Raw genomic sequence first — 18,755 nt, 5'->3', positions numbered from 1 at the left:
CGGGGCCCCTGCAGCTCGGGGCCCCTCCAGCTCCAGCTCGGGGCCCCTCCAGCTCGGCCCCTCCAGCTCAGGGCCCCTCCAGCTCCAGCTCGGGGCCCCTCCAGCTTGGAGCCCCTCCAGCTCGGCCCCTCCAGCTCAGGGCCCCTCCAGCTCCAGCTCAGGGCCCCTCCAGCTCCAGCTCGGGGCCCCTCCAGCTCGGGCCCCTCCAGCTCAGGGCCCCTCCAGCTCCAGCTCGGGGCCCCTCCAGCTTGGAGCCCCTCCAGCTCGGGCCCCTCCAGCTCGGGGCCCCTCCAGCTCCAGCTCGGGGCCCCTCCAGCTCGGGGCCCCTCCAGCTCCAGCTCGGGGCCCCTCCAGCTCGGAGCCCCTCCAGCTCGGGGCCCCTCCAGCTCCAGCTCCAGCTTGGGGCCCCTCCAGCTCGGGGCCCCTCCAGCTTGGGGCCCCTCCAGCTCGGGGCCCCTCCAGCCCGGGGCCCCCAGCCTGAGATGGCAGCGCCTGCAGCCTGTGTGAGTGCAGCAGCGCTGAGAAGCTACTGGTGACGCAGACGTTGTGATTCCGCCTCCTGTCCTCAAATCTGTTCCAACGTGACTCTGACTATACAGGCAGCTCATTAACATAATCATTGTTTAAAGCAGCTCATTAGCATAATCATTATTTAAATCAGCTCATTAACATAATCATTAAATGAACCCAGCATTTTCAGTGATGAATCCGTTTCAGATTGCTCTGATTTGCCACAACAGACAGGGAATCAGACCAGTAACGTCACGAATGCTTGCTGGGAATTTCTGGGAGAGGAACTGCTGGTTCCCTTTAGTAAAATTAGACAAAACAAGAGCCAGATCCAATTAGTATGCTATGACTTTAAGGGAAAACATGCAGTTTTGCAGAATATTCCCTAATTAGCGGTTTTTCTTTGTAGTTGCCATCGGTGTGATCAGGTTGTTTAGCCCACAGGCCAGTAAACACACCAAGCTCCTGGAATCATTAACGGCTGTGATAGAGGATACGGGCTCACTCCAACCTGAGGTACTAACACTCTTAAAACGGAGGACTTTAGCTACTTTAGCCCTTCTGCTGCTGCGTGATTCCACAGAGACGGGCTGCAGAGGAGCTGCTCAGGCAGATAAACCAAGTTCAGAGCTTTGAAGATCTGAGGACGATTCTCCTTCACCCCTGAGTGACGCTGATACAATAAAGAGTCACCTTGTAATTCACCACTAAACTCTGCCACATCTGGAGTCTTCAGCCTCGGACCCCGAGAGCCTGCACCACTCCCGGAGGTTATCTCCGTGTTTTCCAGGTGACTTCACTTCCTGTCCGGTGTTTTCCCACTTCCCCCAACCTCGTTGCCTCCACCAGTTAGTCTGCCTTTAAATGAAGGTTAAAGGTTAAACTAAGGATAAAAATCAGGGATGTGGCCTGGTGGGTGTTGAGGAACGTGAGTCCCGTATCCTGGCGTCACAGGTGTAACACATAGGACCGTGTGACTGTAATGCACCTGTATCAGTGAGCAAACACAACCTCAAACGGATCAGAGTCGGACTACAGCTCCAGTGTGTCGGTCCGTCTCAAAATGTAAAGATTTATGTCGGATCACTTCAGCGCTCCAGAGAATGACCTTTGGACTTCCTTGTCTTTCACTTAATTGGCGAGAAACAACCGGGTGAATGTGTTCGTTTTCCCCACTGACCTTTGTGATGAGCTGGGGAGAAGAAGCACTCTGCTGCGGAGCCGGATAGATGAGCGACGACCTTGTCCAGAAGGTCAGCCAGCACTAGCAAGAGAAGACACGGACAGCTGGAATAATGGCACAATGTCAATGACGCCCCATCACAAAAGAATTCCCATCGGCTGTAATAAATGTGTTTCATGTTCTGCAGTAAGGTTTCCAGCCAGGTGAGGGCGCTACGCAGCAGGAGCACATGATGCACCACACCCCGCACGCTCCCCTCACCGGCCCGTCCTCATTCAAACAATAATAATAGCAGGAAAACGATGCTTCCAGACTCATCAGACATCACGGATCCATCTTCGGTCAGTTTAGAGCAGCCATTCACCTCTGGCCCGAGTCCGAACGCCTCTGTGGACTGTGGGAGGAGCCGGAGTACCTGAGACCCGGCTCAGGCACGGGGAGGACCTGCTAGCGCCCCAGAGGGATTTGCACCCGCACCTTCCTAATTGTGAGGCCAGCCATTGCTAAACCGCCGTTGAGCAGCGGTCACCGTGCCCCCCCATGGAAACAGATAAATGATTAAAGCAACAGAAAAGGACGTGCAGAAGCTCCGGCATAATTACGGCTGCAGCACCAGGGCAGCCGGTACCGGCAGGACCAGAACAGTTCTGGGAGGTGCTGGGAGGCTGCAGCACGCTGCCTGAACCAGTGAATCAAGCTCATCGACAGGCAGAACATTCTTACAGTCAATAAGCTGAGAAGATGGGAGGTTTTGAACTCTCACCCCTCTAATCTCAGGTTTGACGAGGCGACACTTTGCTTTCACCATATCAGGCAAATCTCATCTTTCTCCCGCAGCTGCATCAGACACGATTAAGAACACAAGTGGTAATCACGGCCTCTTTATGGACGCGCTAAAGATTCAATCAACTGTCAAGGAAATCGCTTCGTTTCGTTGTCAGCCTTCAAATGCAAGCGCTTTCTGGAAGCATGTTTCTGCGGGAGAAGGTACAATGGCAGGTTTTTGCGTGCTTAATGCAGCAAATAAAGCAGCAGGCGGATGCTTAACAGCTGATAAATCTTGCAGTGAAAAGCCGTAAATGAGCCCCAGAGAGCGAGCGTGAGAGCTTCCACAGGCGTCGCCCTGATGAAAGAGAGCAATCACCCTCCACTGCTGCCATTAACAAGACTGCCAGCCCTCCACTGGAATGTGTTTTTGTCCTCTTTAAACTGCTATTTACTCCCACAGAAGGAAAGAAGGAAAGAAAGCTCGGCGCCGTTTGGCGGCGGCTGTCAAAGGCGCTGATGGGAAAGGTTCGTGCAATTAGGTTTAAGAGGTGCTCCCGCTGCACAGCTGAACGCATTAGCAGGTAATTCAGCTAAACTCCACAATGCAAGTGAATTTGATGATATCGTCCAGTCGGCAGCGGCTCGCCGGGCTGTTTGGGCGTCAGAAACAGCAGCGGAACGCGCCATACGTTTAAATGGTCAAATCCCACTAAATCCACTCACAGGTCACGCCTCCATCGAAAATTAGATCCACCCACATTTCTGTTGGGCGCTTTGGGCCTGGCTCGCTCACACGTGGACCCGGTGCGGGTCGCGAAGCAGAGGCAGTGCATTGTGGGTAGGAAACGAGGCAGAGAGGTGAGGAAGGTGCTCATTGCTACGGTCGGTCGTGGTGAAGGATCACAGCGGTCGTTGTCGTCCCCACACTTCCAGGGATGAAGATCACGTCAGGAGCTGCTCAGCCTAGCCGCTGGCCACTAACATCCTGCTTCATTCGTGGCTCGGAACAGTGTCCGCTCCGTTACGCCGCCTCTCAAACTTACAGTTTCCAGAGCAGATGCTGGGGTTGGAAGTCAGGACCTCCCTGTAAAGCTGCTGACACGTCTCCAGCCAGGTCTCGCTGTTTGTGGAGTCGATGGCCGATGCCAGGAAGGCAGCGATCTCGGACTCTGTGACAGAGAAGTCGGAGGTCAGACTTCACAACAGGGCCCGACTGAGGCGCTGCAGCCGTGTTACGTCACCTTGGGAGTTCTGGTGAAGCCTCGGGGGTGGCAGACTGTAGCAGGGAGGTGGGGGCTCAGACCCAAACAGGGGCCATGGGTAAGGATGCTCCCCCTGAAAGCAAAGGTGTGGAAATTCAACCGACAGCCTCGTTACCCTCCTCAGCCTGTGTTCTCCCGCCACAAATACAGAAGCGTGTGCACGACTGACGCTTCCAGTCCAAGAGTATGAGATTTGCTTCCAACGCTCAGATATTTCCATTTGATCTGTGGAGCCAGGTGTCATGCAGCCCTCCGCCTGGCGATAATCAGTCCTGATCAAGCTCAAGCACACCTGAGAGAAACCCTGAATGTGACCTGGTGGCGGAGGAAAAGGGCTGCACACATAATCACCGGGACAAATTCACTCAGCACGCCTCCGGCCACAGGGTGATGTTGGTGTTTGGCCTCCCCAGGTCAGGACGGGAAGAGTGGAAAGGAAAAGCCGTTATGAGTGGCTGACTCTTTAGGGTTAGGGTTTAGGCTCGGCGGAACTGGAGAAGCAACTGGAAGAAGGGACGATCCACCTCCGGGGTTCTTCCAGTATCCTCCCGAGTTCTCACTGGGCCTCCAAGCATTACAATGAAGCTGCACCAACACTCCGCAGGGATTAACCAGCCAGGATGAGGTCAACCCTAACCCTAACCAGAAGGTCTTTGAAATGCCAAATTCAACATTGCTGAATAGACAACAAGAGTTCAAGATAGATATCAGGGAAAAGCCCTCAAATGCTAATAACCTAGAGGGCAGCACATTTACAGTGAAGGTAACAGCTTACATTAACCCTAACCCTCTAACCCTAACCCTAACCCTCTAACCCTCTAACCCTAACCCTAACCCTAACCCTAACCCTAACCCTAACCCTAACCCTAACCCTAACCCTCTAACCCTAACCCTAACCCTCTAACCCTAACCCTCTAACCCTAACCCTCTAACCTAACCCTAACCCTCTAACCCTAACCCTAACCCTAACCCTCTAACCCTAACCCTCTAACCCTAACCCTCTAACCCTAACCCTAACCCTCTAACCCTAACCCTCTAACCCTAACCCTCTAACCCTAACCCTCTAACCCTAACCCTAACCCTAACCCTCTAACCCTAACCCTCTAACCCTAACCCTAACCCTCTAACCCTCTAACCCTAACCCTCTAACCCTAATCCTAACCCTCTAACCCTAATCCTAACCCTCTAACCCTAACCCAAACCCTCTAACCCTCTAACCCTAACCCTCTAACCCTAACCCTCTAACCCTAACCCTCTAACCCTCTAACCCTAACCCTCTAACCCTCTAACCCTAACCCCTAACCCTCTAACCCTAACCCTCTAACCCTAACCCTCTAACCCTAACCCTAACCCTCTAACCCTAACCCTCTAACCCTAACCCTCTAACCCTAACCCTCTAACCCTAACCCTAACCCTCTAACCCTAACCCTAACCCTCTAACCCTAACCCTCTAACCCTCTAACCCTAACCCTCTAACCCTAACCCTCTAACCCTAACCCTCTAACCCTCTAACCCTAACCCTAACCCTAACCCTCTAACCCTCTAACCCTCTAACCCTCTAACCCTAACCCTCTAACCCTAACCCTAACCCAACCCTCTAACCCTAACCCTAACCCCTAACCCTCTAACCCTAACCCTAACCCTCTAACCCTCTAACCCTAACCCTCTAACCCTAACCCTCTAACCCTAACCCCTAACCCTCTAACCCTAACCCTAACCCTAACCCTCTAACCCTAACCCTAACCCTCTAACCCTAACCCTCTAACCCTAACCCTAACCCCCTAACCCTCTAACCCTCTAACCCTAACCCTCTAACCCTCTAACCCTCTCCCCTAACCCTAACCCTCTAACCCTCTAACCCTAACCCTAACCCTAACCCTCTAACCTCTAACCCTAACCCTCTAACCCTAACCCTAACCTAACCCTAACCCTAACCCTCTAACCCTAACCCTAACCCCCTAACCCTCTAAACCTAACCTCTAACCCTACCCTAACCCTAACCCTAACCCCTAACCCTACCCTCTAACCCTAACCCTAACCCCACCCCTAACCCTAACCCTAACCCTCTAACCCTAACCCTCTAACCCTAACCCTCTAACCCTCTAACCCTAACCCTCTAACCCTAACCCTCTAACCCTAACCCTAACCCTCTAACCCTCTAACCCTAACCCTCTAACCCTAACCCTCTAACCCTAACCCTAACCCTCTAACCCTAACCCTCTAACCCTAACCCTAACCCTCTAACCCTAACCCTCTAACCCTAACCCTAACCCTAACCCTCTAACCCTAACCCTCTAACCCTAACCTCTAACCCTAACCCTAACCCTCTAACCCTACCCTCTAACCCTAACCCTAACCCTCTAACCCTCTAACCCTAACCCTCTAACCCTAACCCTAACCCTCTAACCCTAACCCTCTAACCCTCTAACCCTAACCCTAACCTAAACCCTAACCCTCTAACCCTAACCCTCTAACCCTAACCCTCTAACCCTAAACCCTAACCCTAACCCTCTAACCCTAACCCTCTAACCCTCTAACCCTAACCCAACCCTAACCTAAACCCTAACCCTCTAACCCTAACCCTCTAACCCTAACCCTCTAACCCTAACCCTAACCCTCTAACCCTAACCCTCTAAACCCTCTAACCCTAACCCTAACCTAAACCCTAACCCTCTAACCCTAACCCTCTAACCCTAACCCTCTAACCCTAACCCTAACCCTCTAACCCTAACCCTCTAACCCTCTAACCCTAACCCTAACCCTAACCTAAACCCTAACCCTCTAACCCTAACCCTCTAACCCTAACCCTACTGAGTGTGGGAAGCTTCCACATGCAGACGAACAAACTTAACATTATTAAGACCTAAAGACTGAAGCAGAGCAACTCTGACCTGCTGCAGATCCCGAGGGGGGAGTCTCCTCTCAGACGGACCCCCCAGCACACCAACCCGGACCAGCAGGTGATTCCTCTCCACGGACAGAGCGTCGATGATGAACTCCCTGAGCAGGTTTAATGGAAGAAGAAGTTTAGTTCCTGGAATCTTGGTAAGAGCTGGGCAGGTGAACAGGGTTAGGGTTAGGGTTAGGGTTAGGGTAGAACAGGTTAGTGTAGAACAGGTTAGTGTAGAACAGGTTAGAGTAGAACAGGTTAGTGTAGAACAGGTTAGAGTAGAACAGGTTAGAGTAGAGCCGCTATAGCTCTACAATACTAGACACCAGGACGCAGCTTTAAAGAGTCTTTTAATGGAGGCCAAATGCTTCCATGAACAAGCTTCTCCAAAAGTTGGAACTCTTATGGATATGGAGCGTTTTTAAGGCTGAAGCCTCGGGCCTGTTTCAAGTGGCCGAAGCAATTTGGGCTCAAAAATGTTCCCATCAAAGGAAATTTGCACTCGGTCCTTTGTGAATAAAAGAAAAGAGGAAAGAAATGAGGGGTCGAATGAAAGGTTGTGCCGAGGGGGCAGAACCACGGTGACGTCAGCAGGTTGTCGGGGACAGGAGGTGATCAAGAAACGATCCCTAAACCAGGAGCTGTGTCCGGGACCAGCCAGCAGGCCCCGGATCAGCCGCCTCCGTGTCTCCTGTTGGGGGTTCGTACCCGTCGCCGTCGGCCATGTTCTCCCTCTGGCTGCGCAGCAGCATGGAGGAGACGCCGTACTGGCTCTCCAGCAGCACCCAGGAGTCCAGGCTGCAGCAGAGCACGTTCAGCAGCCTAGAGAAACACACAGACAGACAGTCAGCACCTGCACCACCTGCACAGGTGCACCACCTCCAGCACCTGCACCACCTCCAGCACCTCCAGCACCTGCACCACCTCCAGCACCTGCACAGGTGCACCACCTCCAGCACCTGCACCACCTCCAGCACCTGCACCACCTCCACCACCTCCAGCACCTGCACAGGTGCACCACCTCCAGCACCTGCACCACCTCCAGCACCTGCACAGGTGCACCACCTCCAGCACCTGCACCACCTCCAGCACCTCCAGCACCTGCACCACCTCCACCACCTCCAGCACCTGCACCACCTGCACCACCTGCACCACCTGCACCACCTGCACAGGTGCACCACCTCCAGCACCTGCACCACCTGCACAGGTGCACCACCTCCAGCACCTCCACCACCTCCAGCACCTGCACCACCTCCAGCACCTCCACCACCTCCAGCACCTGCACCACCTCCAGCACCTCCACCACCTCCAGCACCTGCACCACCTCCAGCACCTGCACCACCTGCACAGGTGCACCACCTCCAGCACCTGCACCACCTGCACCACCTCCAGCACCTCCAGCACCTGCACCACCTCCACCACCTCCACCACCTCCAGCACCTGCACCACCTGCACAGGTGCACGGGGGCCGGAGCGGCCGTCTGTGTCCTCCAGCACCTCCAGCCGGGAGGTTCTAACGGAACCCTGGTTGGGCAGGAGCCTCGCGGGGAGTTGGCTGGCTCGCTGTCGCTATGACAACAGGCTCAAACACACTGTGGAGCTTCGGCTTCTTGGGCCGGGTCCCACAGCCGTTTCCTCTGTTTGGAGCACAGGTGGGATGCATTATTACGCAAGCGCTCCTCCTAAAGAGGCTCCTCCGCCACCACCTTCCAGCGTCCCTCAGGCTCAAACTTCTCGTTTAGGTTACACGTGTCTCAGCGAGGAAGCACAGAGGCATGAGAGAACGTTACTTCCTGTAACCCTGACACTGTCATCCATGTTATAGCACACCCTCGGAACCAGGGTGGCGTTTGAGAGGAAAACAAGGAAAAGGTGATTTCTGGGGGAATTTGTCTCTCGTAATTAAGAGGCTGATATAATACCAAGCCAGGTGAGTCCAGGGAGACTTTAATGACCCTTAAAGGGACGTTAGCCATCTGCTAACGTCCTGTTGGTGGAGGATGCACAGAAAAGATAAATAGTATTTTAACAACATTCTAAAAACAGAATAAATCGTTAGAATCCTATTTAAAGGTGCTGTAGGGTCCTGATGTGTCAACAGATGTTACGACAACAGGAGTGCAGCCAGAAAATTCCCGTTTCAAAAGTATCAGCCTGTGAATTAGGCTTTATATTTTGCCCGGTGGCTCCGCCCCCTTCGTGTCACTACCATCGTTTCAAATCACTAATGTCGGATGATACAAAACCTAAAATGCCTCCTTAACATCCAGTCAGAAACAAAAAGAATGTGTGCCGGGACAGGTAAGATTCCGCTAAACTGGGCTAACTTCATTCTAATTCATTTAGGCACAGACGTTTAAATGTTCCCTAAAGTCGGCAGCGCTGAGAGTCGGTTAACCGTCGGCGTTCTGGCTGGATCGGGCAGCCTAAGCCTAACTGCCCTGTGGGTGCAGTACCAGCGAAGGACCAGAGGGGCTCACGCCCCACTGACGATGCCCACGTGTCGTTACGCTGGTGTTGGCGGGTCCTGGTGAGCGCTGCCCGAGGCTGGACCGGGGAGACCCGCCTCAAGGTGAGAGGGTGAGAGTATAAAAGGGTGAGAGGGTGAGACGAGGGGATAAAAGGGTGAGAGGGTGAGAGTATAAAAGGGTGAGAGGGTGAGACGAGGGGATAAAAGGGTGAGAGGGTGAGAGGGTGGGAGTATAAAAGGGTGAGAGGGTGAGACGAGGGTATAAAAGGGTGAGACGAGGGTATAAAAGGGTGAGAGGGTGGGAGTATAAAAGGGTGAGAGGGTGAGACGAGGGTCTGTCGGGGTATTTAGTGCAGCACCACTGAAGACACTAAAGTGCGTTCAGGCCGAGAACGTAAGGAAACGTCTGGGTCGTCCAAACAAGCTGCTGCGGCCGTCACACACTCGGATGTGCTAATGAATAATAACTAATTAACAAGAGAAGGTCAGACAAGGGGGCAGTGCTGCGTGTATGACTGTTTAATTAGAATCTCTAGACGCCAACTCAACGAGCACCTTTGATAGAGTTGCTTCACCTTTTTTACACCTTATGGCCTTTGATTGTTTTATTTTCCGTTGGGACACAAACAGCTGACAGCTCGCTTTATCTCCACTGAAAGGATCTTTCAAATCTCCATTTATGACAGACGATTACTCCCGTGATGATGTGTCCACACGCATCAGAGGATTTATGGATAAGCCAATCACGTTCGCTAATCTGCTGGCCACGCTAGCGAATGAGTGAGCCACTAATAGATTAGCCATGGCTGAGGCTAAAATGCTACGCACCCCTTTAGCATCACTGACGGTCGGAGAAGCTGCTTAAATCGATCAGGGAATCATTAAACGGTGCAATAATGCAAAGAAAATCCCTGAAACTGGTCATAAAGTGAAACCATAATTAGCATTTTCACTGCACAGCTACGCTACGTTACAACCGACCCTCGGAGCTGCACAGAGCGCACCCCCGACAGGGGAGATGTTCCCTGTTAGGAGACGCTTTGAGCCTGAACGGGAGGATGCTCAAAGGTCATGAGGCGCAAAACGTGCACTTTATGGAAAGCAGGACGCGAATTCCATATTTTATAGAGCACATTATGTTGTTCTGCATTACGTCCAATTTTTTCCTCTTTTCTGTAACCTTGCCTGTGAGTTAACATTGTTTGACAGCAAGAAATCTAGGCTAACGTTGTAAATCTAGGCTAACTGTGTAAAACTAGGCTAATGTTGTAAATCTAGGCTAACTGTGTAAAACTAGGCTAACTGTGTAAAACTAGGCTAACTGTGTAAAACTAGGCTAACTGTGTAAAACCAGGCTAACTGTGTAAATCTAGGCTAACTGTGTAAAACTAGGCTAACTGTGTAAAACTAGGCTAACTGTGTAAATCTAGGCTAACTGTGTAAAACTAGGCTAACTGTGTAAAACCAGGCTAACTGTGTAAATCTAGGCTAACTGTGTAAATCTAGGCTAACTTTGTAATTCTAACTTTGTGTGGTTCAGATGGTTCATTGTATACTACAGTGACCTCTACTTACGAATTTAATTCGTAAGTAGAGGTCTGACTGTATATAGCTCAAGGCGTGCTATAATTAATCTAGTCCATAAAGTCTATAAATGTCAGCATAACTTGAGCGTTGCTGTGACAGAAGCTTATAGAGACATGCATCAAGGCAGAGGGATTTGATCTCATTAGCCTGACGATCAGAATGTGGTTTGTTTATCTCAGGAACACTGCAGGAAGTGAAATCAGGTCCAATAACGAAGCAGAATTTATAGCCGAGGATGTTTTAATGACCAGCGGCCGTAAAACAAACACAAATTTGCTGTTTCCGAGGTGAAACGGGACAAGGATGAGCTGCTCCCTCTAACAAGAATAATCCGGCTGTGGCTTCTCGCCGTGCTGTCAGTGCGCCCATGGCCGGGCTCTGGGAGCCGAGAGCAGCACAACGGCTCCACTCAAAACACTGAACAAGAGTGAGATGTGAACAAGAAGCCTCTAAGCTGCCGACCCGGCTCACTGGCACAATATTAATATTTTCATATTTCCGTTATTACTGGGACCGGCACGTTAATGACCATGGCTAAACGCTCAAAGGAAGATTCAGTCAAGGTCGCAGCTTCAGATGCTGTCAGACGACCTTGGCCGTTCGGGTCGGGGAGCTCTTTGATGTGCCTGAATAAAAGGTCACGCAGCAGAATAAAACAAGTTTGTCAGCCAGAATCAGCTCCTAATTCCTGTGTCTCTGTAGTGCCAAACGCCCGGTGGTAGCATTCGTTAGGGAAAAATGTGAAGCTGCGTTTACCGATCAGTCACATCAGAGAATAAAGAGCAGGTGAGTAGGTGGAAGGTGCTCTGGAAGGCTGCCTGGCAATGACCAGAGATGTGAGCTTTATGGCCCCCGGTGGTTGGCTGCGGTAACACCACTGGCCAGAAATCAGTGCTAATTGGCGTAAACCTCGATGATACAGCGTTCTGTAAGTCACTCTTAAGCCATTTAGTTCTGCACCTTCTGCATTTGACAGGCTTGGAAATGGATGCAGGAAAATCCAAAGAATCAGAAGTGACACCGGGAAGGTGAAGGCCTCAGGATGGTGACAGGAGCAGGTGGAGGTAGTGAAGCCTCAGCATGGTGACAGGAGCAGGTGGAGGCAGTGAAGCCTCAGGATGGTGACAGGAGCAGGTGGAGGTAGTGAAGCCTCAGCATGGTGACAGGAGCAGGTGGAGGTAGTGAAGCCTCAGGATGGTGACAGGAGCGGGCTGATGGAAGCTTGAGCGAGCCAGCGGGACGCCACATGCGTGCCGATATACGTACGTCTATACCTCTAGAACGCAGCATTAGCTTTACTCTTTAAAGCTTTGAGCTCAGCTGACTTTTGTCCTCATTTGAATTTGGATAAAGAGACTCTAAAGTTAAATCTTCTGTCCTTCACTCGACTTGGCTGCTAAACTGTTTTTGATCATCTACAAGATCATTCAAGACGCCACCGAGAGTATTTTCACAATATCAATGCTGCACACGCACACACACACACACACGCGCACACACACACACACACGCACACACACACACGCACACACACACACACACACACACACACACACGCACACACACACACACGCGCACACACACACGCACACACACACACACGCACACACACACACACACACACGCACACACACACACACACGCACACACACACACACACACACACACACACACACGCACACACACACACACGCACACACACGCACACACACACACACACGCAACACACACACACACACACACACACACACACACACACACACACACACACACACACATTCATTTATTATAGGCACTCACAGTCTCTGACTGACATGCTTCTATATGCTTCCATTATGTCTCACCAAGGGTCTGAAAAAAAGGATTTCTCTGGATAAGAGTGAAATTAGAGTGTGAGTGTGTGTGTGTGTGTGTGTGTGTGCGTGCGTGCGTGCGTGCGTGCGTGTGTGTGTGTGTGTCCACTCAGTATTTGCTAATCCCAGACCAGCATTTGCTCCCCTGCTGTTGTTAAGTAATAAGGGAGGTAAAAAGGCATCTCACCTCAGGCCGAATGTGTGAGACTGCTCGTAGCGGAACAGGGAATTCATCTTCGCTTCGGAATTCACAGCAACCAGCCTGTCCATCAAATCCTGTTAGGTTAAAGGAGAAGCTTTGAGAATCGCAGCACAGAGTGGACGTGGACCCGAGTGCTGTAAGGGTTAGGATACACACAAGAAGCTACGGTTTGGGCATTTTAAGGGAAGGACACGGCCAAACCAACAACATCAAAGATGTCATAGTGATAACCAGTGCAAAAACGCCCCCAAACGGCGGAAACGGGCACTGCACCCAGCGGAGAGTGAAAATCCACTCACAGGCATGGAGCTGGGCACCTCTCTCAGGCTGTATTCGGTCCTGTTGGCGAGAGACTTCTGGCCCAGGAGCTCCCACACCGAGTGGGAAGAGGAGAGAAGGTTCACCAGAGACAGGAAAGACTGCGGAGACAGAGAAATCACGTCCTCGTCTGTTCTCCTCCACGTAACGCACTCCACAGTCCCAGCCGAGCCTTCTCGAACAGACACAGAGGCAGACAGGCACCAGCAACGCCTCATCCAGCTGTGCTGAGCTGACCCGCACGGACCCGTGCAGCCAGAGCTCCAGCAGGAGAGGCTCTGTCCAACCACCAAACGGAATTATTCATCACTCACAACAGTCCGTCAGTTAGTTAGTTAGCTTCATCTGCGTCAGGTAGGATTTGATGTGTGTTTCCTTTCCCTCTCTCATCACTATGACAACGACCCTGAGTCTCACGAGTGAGGCGAGTCCTGTCACGTATTAAAGACATTATATATATTATATAAAGATATGACAACAGCAACACGTGATAAATATGGTGAAGACGGCGCTGCAGCAGCAGCCTGTGGTCGCCCCCCCCCCCCACAGGGACCAACTGACTCCTCTATGTTGGTTGGATCATAGTGTTAAAACCTATAGTAGCTCTTATTGTTCTGGCTCTGATGGTGAGGGAGCCCTCCCACCCCCCTGCTGTGTATTTATGCCTAATTTAGCAAGATTTTGACTGTGTATCTAAAACACGATGAACACATGAAAGGTGGCGACATGGCCTCTGGAGCTCTGGCTCTGTCCTGCATGGATGAAACACCCCGACTGAGCCACCAGGAAGGCAGCACTCACACGCCACCGCTCGTCTTGTTCCACATGGCTACGTCCACTGATGGAGTGAATGACGCTACAGCTGGAGCACGGTACCTTGAGGCAGCTGCGGTCTATGGGCTCCGTGGGTGTGGGCTGGGGTCGAGCCACCCTGACGTCTTCACTGCTGCACTCAAGAACAGACCACAGCTCCACGATCAGGGCCTGGACGAAGCCTGGGAGAGAGCCGGTGCACACGCGCGTCGCATTAACGCGTTCAGGGGAGGAATCGCCACAAACGTGAGGGTACGGCAGCAGGTCGTTACCCGATTTGTGCAGAGCCACCACGCCGGGAGCGGTGGCCGCCACCTGCGTCATCATCACTCCATATCCAAACTTCTCACAGCGGCTCACCTACAGGAAGGACACAGAGCTCTTCAGCCACACACACAATGAACGACCTCTGACCTTGGGCTGCAGAGGAGATAGGCTTGAACCCAAAGATAAATACAACAGGAAAGTGATTTCAGTGTGCCCTGTATTTATGCCCTTTATTTATTACACAATGTCACAACTGAATAAAGACTGCGATATAATTACATTCGATTATTAAAGTGGAATGCTTAAACAAGAGGAGCAATCCTAAACAACGGCGGCTCTGTTAGCTGCGGTGTTCAGCATGAACCAAGGACAACAGCGTCCAGGGACTGATGAATGAAGGCCAGCGCTGGAGGTAATCATCTCCAGGCTAACGATGAATACTGATCAGTAATCAGAAATGACGGCAGCCTTGAGGAGCAGCAGAGGACTCAATGAGCCCATCCCCCCCCCCCCCCGAATGGGTGCAGATCCTATGTTTTTGCTGATACTCCTGGGATGAGGGAATTAGTGTTCACGTGTCCACAAGGGAATTAATGCTCTCGGGGAAGAAATGGTAAAATGTGTCTGAGATAAATTAGTGCAGCACCGCTGACACCAAGAGGCAGCAGATACAAAGCTGCAGCCAAACCCGAGAGCGTCATAAAAGCAGATAAACGCGCTCCATCATCATCGTCTTCGTCCCCACCCTGTGGCCGCTGCCCTGTTGCCTTCACTCAACCTCAGGAAAATAGTGGCAGCGATTATGTAATGATTATATATCATTATATAATCTGCTGCCGGCATGGTTACAGCTAAAGGATTCCTGAGCAGTGGCATTGTTCTACTGCCCATCCTGAGCAGGTATACCAGCTATATACCAGCTATATACCACCATATATACCAGCTATATACCAGCTATATACCACCATATATACCAGCTATATACCAGCTATATACCAGCTATATACCACCATATATACCAGCTATATACCAGCTATATACCAGCTATATACCACCATATATACCAGCTATATACCACCATATATACCAGCTACATACCAGCTATATACCACCATATATACCAGCTATATACCAGCTATATACCACCATGTATACCAGCTATATACCAGCTATATACCACCATATATACCAGCTATATACCAGCTATATACCACCATATATACCAGCTATATACCAGCTATATACCACCATTTATACCAGCTATATACCAGCTATATACCACCATATATACCAGCTATATACCAGCTATATACCAGCTATATACCACCATATATACCAGCTATATACCAGCTATATACCACCATATATACCAGCTATATACCAGCTATATACCACCATGTATACCAGCTATATACCAGCTATATACCAGCTATATACCACCATATATACCAGCTATATACCAGCTATATACCACCATATATACCAGCTATATACCAGCTATATACCAGCTATATACAAGCTATATACCAGCTATATACCACCATGTATACCAGCTATATACCAGCTATATACCAGCTATATACCAGCTATATACCACCATATATACCAGCTATATACCAGCTATATACCACCATATATACCAGCTATATACCACCATATATACCAGCTATATACCACCATATATACCAGCTATATACCAGCTATATACCACCATATATACTATATACCACCATATATACCAGCTATATACCACCATATATACCAGCTATATACCACCATATATACCAGCTATATACCACCATATATACCAGCTATATACCAGCTATATACCACCATATATACCAGCTATATACCACCATATATACCAGCTATATACCAGCTATATACCAGCTATATACCAGCTATATACAAGCTATATACCAGCTATATACCAGCTATATACCACCATGTATACCAGCTATATACCAGCTATATACCACCATATATACCAGCTATATACCAGCTATATACCAGCTATATACAAGCTATATACCAGCTATATACCCCAGTATACCAGCTATAACCAGCTATATACCACTATATACCCCATATATACCAGCTATATACCAGCTATATACCACCATTATACCAGCTATATACCAGCTATATACCACCATGTATACCAGCTATATACCAGCTATATACCACATAGATACCAAGCTATATACCAGCTATATACCAGCTATATACCACCATATATACCAGCTATATACCAGCTATATACCAGCTATATACCACCATATATACCAGCTATATACCACCATGTATACCAGCTATATACCAGCTATATACCAGCTATATACCACCATATATACCAGCTATATACCAGCTATATACCACCATATATACCAGCTATATACCACCATTTATACCAGCTATATACCAGCTATATACCACCATATATACCAGCTATATACCAGCTATATACCAGCTATATACCACCATATATACCAGCTATATACCAGCTATATACCACCATATATACCAGCTATATACCAGCTATATACCACCATATATACCACCATATATACCAGCTATATACCAGCTGACTCACCTCCACCGCATTTACGACACTCTTGATGCTTATGCAACACAATCCTTCAAGACTTTGTGCACCAGCTTGGATTTTGGACTCTGTGTTCTTGCATAAGTAGTGTATCAGTAAGTAATTCATACTGATTATTCATTAAAGTTCATTTACATTGACTGACAACTTTAAATCCTGTCAAATCTGGCAAAAAATAGGAATGCTGAAGTGACCGCCATATCAGGGTCACAGGTCACAGGTCACAGGACACAGGACACAGCCCTGAGCCTGAGCATTTAGGGGTTCACTACCTTGCTCAAGGGTACCCCGGCGGTGCTCTGCTCCCAGGTTTTACCTGCACCAGGGCTTGAAACCTCAACCTCAGGTTTGAATTGGATGATGGTCCAGACTTGTAAGAGAGGCTGTTTTTATTCACTTATTAAACTAATGAAATTTACAGAGGTGCTGGGGCGGCTTCGGTCCCAGATTCAGTCTGGCTGACCTTGCTTGTCCCTTTATGTCTAAAATATCTCGCTAAAGTTTTCCAGAGAAGAAATGGAGCCGTTATTGTCAGTATTAGGGTGGAAAAGACATATTCAGTCAATAAAAGCTCCTCCGAGAGCCTGGCAACGCAGCAGCCAACGTCACCGAGAGAATAATGCTGCGTGGAGAGTTACCTGCAGTTTTTTAGCAAAGCGGGAGAACATGTGGGAGACACTCTCGTTGATGGCTCCCGTCTGCTGGAGCAGCAGGACACCTTTGGGGGTCGCAGCAAAGTTCAACAGGTTGTCCAGCAACATCTCCTCCCACATCGTCCTGTTGTATCCACACACAGTTGGAGCTCAGGTCACATCGATCACTTTTTCCACACACTGATCTAAAAACCCCTGTGTGGCTCTTTAACGCAGGCGATGGTTGCCATGACACCCTGCTGATGTGCACCGCTCTAAAGACGGACACTCGCAGTAACAGGGACGTGCACCCACAGGACTGAGCAAATGTGAAGCAAGTCAAAATGTAAAATCCTTAGACTCACAAGCTGTGCGGCTCCTGAGGCGACGCTGGGGCCACGGCTCCGGGGTCGGGGGTCAGAACCCTCTCTGAGTAGGAACTGGCCTGGATACAAAGACGCCAGATGTAAAGGCTCATTCACATGATGCTCCGAGAATACCGGCATTTTTCTTGTTTTAGCTGGTTTCATTTATTAAAGTGCACTTATAACATCCCCTAAGAATAGAAATGAGTGACCTACGAGTGACCTTCAGCCACTCTGCAAATGATTGTCACGTTGTGAAATCACCTTGTTTTACGTCACATCTACATCTGCATTTATTTAATGAGCGCACTAACGAGTCCACGCTGATGACTGTCTCTTGTGGGTGGACCGGGGTCAACAATGCTGACTGAAGGCCTGACATAAACCAGAACCTCTGCCTCACAGGCACGACGTGTGGACTTTAAATTAATATTTAACAAAGTCAGGGGGAAGTGAGGTGGAAAATGTCACGTATGAAAAGCCCAACATCTCACACAAGTTAACTTTTGACCTTGTTTGAGATTAAAAACAGGACTATAACCTGGACACAAAAGCATCTTAGTGTTTGGGGTTTGCACCAGGAAGCTTGTGCTGGGATTTATTGTTCAGGAGAAAGGGCTGGGAGCTTCTGAAACACTTCTCGCTCCTTTTGTTTGATCTCAAGTGTTTCATTTGTCTTCGATTCTTTCATTTGTGTTCCTCACTTTCACAATTATACGTCAGTCGATCAATAAATCAGTTCAAGAATTAAACTTCCTTATGGTTGAAAGCAGAGTTCCTCCACCTTAAATTTCCTCTCTAAGTGTTTAGGAAACGTAGCGGGAACTAGTTTCCTTTTGCAGTTCCACTTTTGTCTGGTTTATTTGCATTTTGTCTGCAAACTCCGCGGTTCCGACTCCGACACAGTGCTGATGCAATGATAAAGTAGAGAGACGCACTGGAACTGTCACGTTAGCTATGGTGCTTCTTGTTTATCTTATTTGTCTGAACCGGGCCAGTGATGTGTCCAAAACCTAAAAAGAGAATAAAA

General features: G+C 49.7%; 1 protein-coding gene across 7 annotated transcripts in view; it reads right to left on the bottom strand.

Annotated features, from left to right (window-relative positions):
* Positions 1-18,755, bottom strand: part of LOC101078878 (protein broad-minded) — a 36,769-nt gene that overhangs the window by 10,092 nt on the left and 7,922 nt on the right. For all 7 annotated transcript variants that reach the window (XM_029849806.1, XM_029849809.1, XM_029849805.1 and 4 more), the window contains 11 exons: positions 17,726-17,805; positions 17,367-17,505; positions 14,129-14,216; positions 13,920-14,038; positions 13,025-13,144; positions 12,711-12,799; positions 7,322-7,435; positions 6,615-6,723; positions 3,703-3,796; positions 3,505-3,630; positions 1,691-1,774 (listed from right to left, as the gene is read on the bottom strand). In XM_029849806.1, coding sequence (XP_029705666.1) covers positions 1,691-1,774; positions 3,505-3,630; positions 3,703-3,796; positions 6,615-6,723; positions 7,322-7,435; positions 12,711-12,799; positions 13,025-13,144; positions 13,920-14,038; positions 14,129-14,216; positions 17,367-17,505; positions 17,726-17,805 — 1,162 coding nt within the window. The remainder of the gene's footprint in view (positions 1-1,690; positions 1,775-3,504; positions 3,631-3,702; positions 3,797-6,614; positions 6,724-7,321; positions 7,436-12,710; positions 12,800-13,024; positions 13,145-13,919; positions 14,039-14,128; positions 14,217-17,366; positions 17,506-17,725; positions 17,806-18,755) is intronic.

Source organism: Takifugu rubripes, chromosome 16 (assembly GCF_901000725.2).
Source record: "Takifugu rubripes chromosome 16, fTakRub1.2, whole genome shotgun sequence".
NCBI classification, from domain to species: Eukaryota; Metazoa; Chordata; class Actinopteri; order Tetraodontiformes; family Tetraodontidae; genus Takifugu; species Takifugu rubripes.
The sequence above is the reverse complement of the archived record's forward strand: the minus strand, read 5'-3'. Positions and strand labels throughout refer to the sequence as shown.